The sequence below is a fragment of the Microtus oregoni genome, unplaced genomic scaffold, assembly GCF_018167655.1.
Source record: "Microtus oregoni isolate MIOR12 unplaced genomic scaffold, Mior012 000066F_000, whole genome shotgun sequence".
Classification (NCBI taxonomy): domain Eukaryota; kingdom Metazoa; phylum Chordata; class Mammalia; order Rodentia; family Cricetidae; genus Microtus; species Microtus oregoni.
In genome coordinates, this window is record NW_024543876.1 from 1128422 (window position 1) to 1133466 (window position 5045).

Sequence of the window (5045 nt, forward strand, 5' to 3'; positions counted from 1 at the left end):
TTTTAAACTAAGAAGGACAAACTAAGTTCTCCTGAAAGACATTTCTCCTGGTTCACAAGTCAGTTCCTTACATATTAACAGGAAAATCATTTTTACAAATCTGTCACAAGGCACAACATGCACGAGCCTTGGGGACATCATGTCAAGTGAAAAAGACTGTCTGATATAATAGGCACCTCATGGTTCCACACATGTGAGGTACTGGGAGCACTCAGACTCCTGGAGGCATAAGCAGCCAGGGGTGGGGACAGGAAATGGGGGATTTTATGGTTTAGGGGTGCAGCGTTTCAGTCCCGAAAACAAATGAATTAGTTCTAGAAGCACGTGGCACAGCTTTGGGATTGTGCTTTCTAATACTGAGCTGTGACTATAAAATTGTTAAAACAGCCTCAACAGTGGTGGCGTAGGCATACCTTTAATCCCAGCACTCGGGGGGAGGCAGAGGCAGGAGGATTTCTGTAAACTTAAGACTGGCCTGGTCTACAGAGTGAGTTCTAGGACAGCCAGGGCTACACAGAAAAACCCTGTTTTTGCTGGGGAGGGGGGCGGGTAGGGGTGGTGAGAAAAAAAGCCATTGAAGACAAAACTCATTCCAAATTTTTTGTTAAAACAGCAAAATGTGTGTTTGTTTTTAATCATCATTTACAATAAGCCTCTCAATTATTGCTAAGTTATGAACTTAAAGTATATTGTTGCAATTAAAAAAACATATGAAGTTTATGTGCTTGGGAGTTTTGCCAGCATATATGCATGTGAACCATGTAGGTACCTGGTGCCCATGCAGCTAAGAAGAGGGCATCATATCCCCTGGCACTGGACTTCCAGTTGGTTGTGAGCCACCATGTCGGCACAAAGAACTAAACCCCGCTCTTCTGCAAGGCCACACATTTTCTTAAGCACTAAGCCATCGCTTGAGCTATTTTATTTTTCAATTCTATTTATGTGAGAGGGACACATGCATGTGTGTCCCCTCAGAGGCCAGAAAAGTGTCTGTCAGAATTTCTGGAGCTGGAGGTGACTGAAGTGGGGGCTGGAAAGCAAACTCCAGCCCTTGAAAGGGCGGCAAGTACTCTTAATTGTGGAGCCATTTGTCCAGCCCCTTATGACTGCACTTTGAATGTTTATCTAAATGACAATCTGGAATTACTAAAGATAACAAATTTCAGATGTGAATTCACACTGGGACACTACAATAAACACTCCTTTATCAAACACAAGGAGCAAAATAAGCAAAACAGTCCTAGGTTTTAAAATCCCTTCTCTGTTTCTACGCAAAACTTTGGGCATTGAGCTTTTTACTTTTGCATTTTAAGCAGTCACATACTGACACATTCCAAACACCAACAAAAAAATAAAAACTAGGAATGATTTAGCTCAATACTGGTACATTTTACAGAGAAGTAAGAGTCAGGACCTTGGGGGGTTTGGTTGCCCTCCCGTTCCTCTATCACTGGGTTCGCTAGCTGCATTCCCACGTGCAGAGGACCGAATGTCTGCTCTGGACACAGTCACTATGCGTGGTATGATTCGCACATGCACATTCTGGGTCTGCCCCTGCCTCTGCCCCTGCCGGACCATGATAGCAGAGACCTGGAAGCCCTGGGCCCGAACATTCTGCCTGTGGCTCTGTGGGGTGGAGCTCACCCGAAATACCACAGACCTCTGGGTCTGTTGAACCACTCTGGGCCCCTCACTGTTAAGGCGACTAGTTTGCTGATCTGGCAAGGACACCTGCTGAGGATTAGACCCTTGGGAGGAAGCTGCTGGCCCTGGCTGTGGCTGCTGGGGGACAGGGGCGCTGGGTGGTTGCAGCTGTTTTGGAATCAATACATATGTCTGCTGTGGAAATTGCAGTGGTCTCTGGGATGACATCTGAGAGTCTGTGTGCATAATGAGAGAGCCAGGGGGAGTCCTTACACTTATGGGATTTGCTGTATTATTTATAATGAGTCGCACAGGTGGCCTCACGGTGCGCTGTGCTGGCCTAGGTTCTCTGGTTGGAATGTGGCTATTATGACTGGTTCCCTCAGCAGCTGGGGCGCTAGTGAGGCGGACTGGGACCTGGGTTGAATTACCCACCATAGTAGACCTTACCAAACGGATCACGCGAACACGAGTGGTCCAAGTGGGGGGCTGGATCTTCGGGTTGTTTTCTGATGACCTAGCACTGGGTTGGCCAGCTGGAGGAACTCTGCTCATTCCCACAGTGGTCCGCTGAACCACCCTGACTGCTTGAGGAGCAGGAGGCGGGTCTCGCCTGGCCTCTGGTGTGACAGACCTGAGAGATGAGGGGCCCTGTCTCGAGATGGGGGCCAGTGACACCAGTAGAGGAATTTTGCTTTCCTTCTTTAAGGCTGACAATGACACTAGACTGGCTGTGGGCTTCTTCCCTGGGGTGGGCTGAGGAGGCCAGACTGAGCTACTAGGCCACTTCTTCCCTGGGGTGGGCTGAGGACAGACTGAGCTACTAGGCCGCTTCTTCTCTGGGGTGGGCTGAGGACAGACTGAGCTACAAGACCACTTCTTCCCTGGGGTGGGCTGAGGAGGACAGACTGAGCTACTGGACCCCTGTGGCATCTTGCTGGGACAACTAGCTTGGCTCTGGACAGCCTCCTGGCACATAGGCACTGTCTTCCTTGGCTCAGTGTTTATCCCTGTCAGGAAATCATCTGAATAATCACCCAGGGCAACAGGAGGGAGAGACATGGCGTTAGCACTGCTGCCCTCTGGAAGTGGCTCTATTTCCTCATTGAGAAGCGTATTAAGGCACTCCATGATATCTTCATTCCTATCCCATAGCTGACTGTCATCCTCACAATCAAACATACAATCATATTTTACCTCAGGAATTGCTGAGATGGTTGGTTCAGTCTCATCAAAGGGCAGAGATAGCAACTCTTTAACAAAGCTCTCCAAGTCCATCTCTGAAGGCACAGTCAGTTCACAGGGACTCTGGTTGCATGTTTCTGTTCCATCAATCTGCAGGTCAGATGGGTTATCTGGACTTATTTTTGCCTGCTTTTTGCAAGGAGTGGTTGTCATTAAGTCAGGGGGACAAGAACACCCAGATGGTACCTCCTCTTGATCCAGAGAGGGGCATGCATGCCTCTTGAAGCATTGCCGCATGGGGTTAGTGTTCATCTTCTGCTCATTAAACAGCAATTTGTTGGCCGTGCAGGTGACAGCAACAGAAGGATCCAGACACAGTGGCTCTGCTGTAGCTAAGATCAGTTGGCTCTCAAGCTCCTGTTTTGCTTCCTGGGTCCACTGACTGCTGTCACTTGTCATGGACTCGACATCGCTTACTAGAGACTGCATCGTTGGACGTAAGAGAATATGCCGGACTTGGCAAGCAGGAGAGGACACAGCAGCCTCTGCAGCAGGCTCCTCGGGAGGGTAGATGTCACCACACTGCCTGTAGTCTCGGATTTCTGCTATGACACAGCCACTGTGAAAAACATTCACAGGAGACTTTTCCAGAATATCAATCAGAAAGGAAGGTAACTCTTCAGCATCCAAATATTCAAGCAGTTTCTGTCCTACATACGGCCCTGGATAGGGCTCTATAAGGACTCCATCTTTATCCTTGAGCATGAGAGAATAGCCCTGGTTTTCTGGGTACAGGCTGACCACTAAACATGGCAATGGCTCTCTCTTCATAAGCTTCTCTAGCAAGTTGACATTGCTTCGAAGGCCCTCTGCTTCTGGCTCCTTTTCACACTCCTCCACATAAATGTCATACAGTTTTTCCTGAAGAGATTTTTCCCCACAAGACGCGGGTTTCAGTGGAGGGGGTTGCTGCTGAACAGTCTCATCGCCCCCCTCCAAAGTGTCCTGTAAAGTTTGTTCCATCCTAATAGAAAATCGGGGCCCTTAAAGAAAAACAAAAAGTATTGGTGAACAGGTAGAAATCATGGCAGTTCTATCAACGGTGAGGCAAAACTTTACAACTCTGTGTAGGAGTGTACACTTTGAATTTAATACGGACCCCAAGAAACCTGCCTCCCGTTGGTGTGATGCAGATGCTGCCAATTCCTGTACTGTATTCTGGGGGATTAGATTCTGGGGGATTAGGCATGGGCAAACCAGTCTGGGCTGCACCGAGAGACCCTGACTTAACTGCGAAGACAAGCCAAAGGAACCAAGAGCTACATTTAAATTTGCAAGTTTTTTTTTTCAGGACAGGGTTTCTTTGTGTAACAACTCTAACTATCCTGGAACTAGCTCTTGTAGACCAGGTAGACCAGGCTGGCCTTGAACTCAACAGAGAATCGCCTACTTCTGCCTTCTGAGTGCTGGGGTTAAAGGGCGCCACCTCCACCCGGAAAAATTCCCCAAGTTTTTATTATGTACACAACTTTCTGCCTCCATTTATACCCACACGCCAGAGGAGGGCGCCAGATCTCTTTACAGATGGTTTGGAGCCACCATGTGGTTGCTGGGAATTGAACTCAGGACCTCTGGAAGAGCAGACAGTGCTCTTAACCACTGAGCCATCTCTCCAGCCCTTCCCCAAGTTTTTAAAAAAGCATTCGTACCTTTGGCACCCACTGTCAGTGTGTCGTCCTGGTGCGTTGTGGTGGAAAAGCTGTCCTGGACCAGGCTGTCCTCGAACTAACAGATTCGCCTACTTCTGCCTCCCGAGTGCTGGGGATAAAGGGCACCACCACTGCCTGGAAAAATTTTGCAAGTTTTTAAAAGCATCCATACCTTTGGCGCTCACTGCCAGTGTGTCAGCCTGGTGCGCTCTGTGCTGGTAAAGGTATCCTGGACTAGGCTGGCCTCGAACTAACAGATTCGCCTACTTCTGCCTCCCAAGTGCTGGGTTTCAAGGGCGCCACCACCGCCTGGAAAAATTTTGTAAGTTTTTAAAAAGCATCCATATCTTTGGCACTCACTGCCAGTGTGTCAGCCTGGTGCGCTCTGTGCTGGTAAAGGTATCCTGGACTAGGCTGGCCTCGAACTAACAGAGAATCTCCTACTTCTGCCTCCCGAGTGCTGGGGTTAAAGGGCGCCCCCACCACCCGAAAAAATTCTTCAAGTTT

At 48.7% G+C, this 5045-nt stretch overlaps 1 protein-coding gene across 1 annotated transcript; it reads right to left on the reverse strand.

The window, feature by feature from the left end:
- Positions 1-2195: 2195 nt before the first annotated feature.
- On the reverse strand, positions 2196-3852 carry LOC121440189 (transcription factor SPT20 homolog). The gene is made up of 2 exons (XM_041640928.1): positions 2682-3852; positions 2196-2278 (listed from the first exon to the last, which is right to left on the reverse strand). The coding sequence occupies exons 1-2, from the start codon at positions 3850-3852 to the stop codon at positions 2196-2198; spliced, it is 1254 nt and encodes a 417-aa protein (XP_041496862.1).
- Positions 3853-5045: the final 1193 nt, after the last annotated feature.

What these genes read in the sequence shown, in the direction of transcription:
- LOC121440189 (XM_041640928.1), bottom strand. Translation starts at nt 3,852, where the DNA reads ATGGAACAAACTTTACAGGACACTTTGGAGGGGGGCGATGAGACTGTT. An exon ending in TCTCCCTCCTGTTGCCCTGG is followed by an intron (nt 2,279 to 2,681) that starts GTGATTATTCAG and finishes CTCATCTCTCAG; the next exon opens with GTCTGTCACACCAGAGGCCA.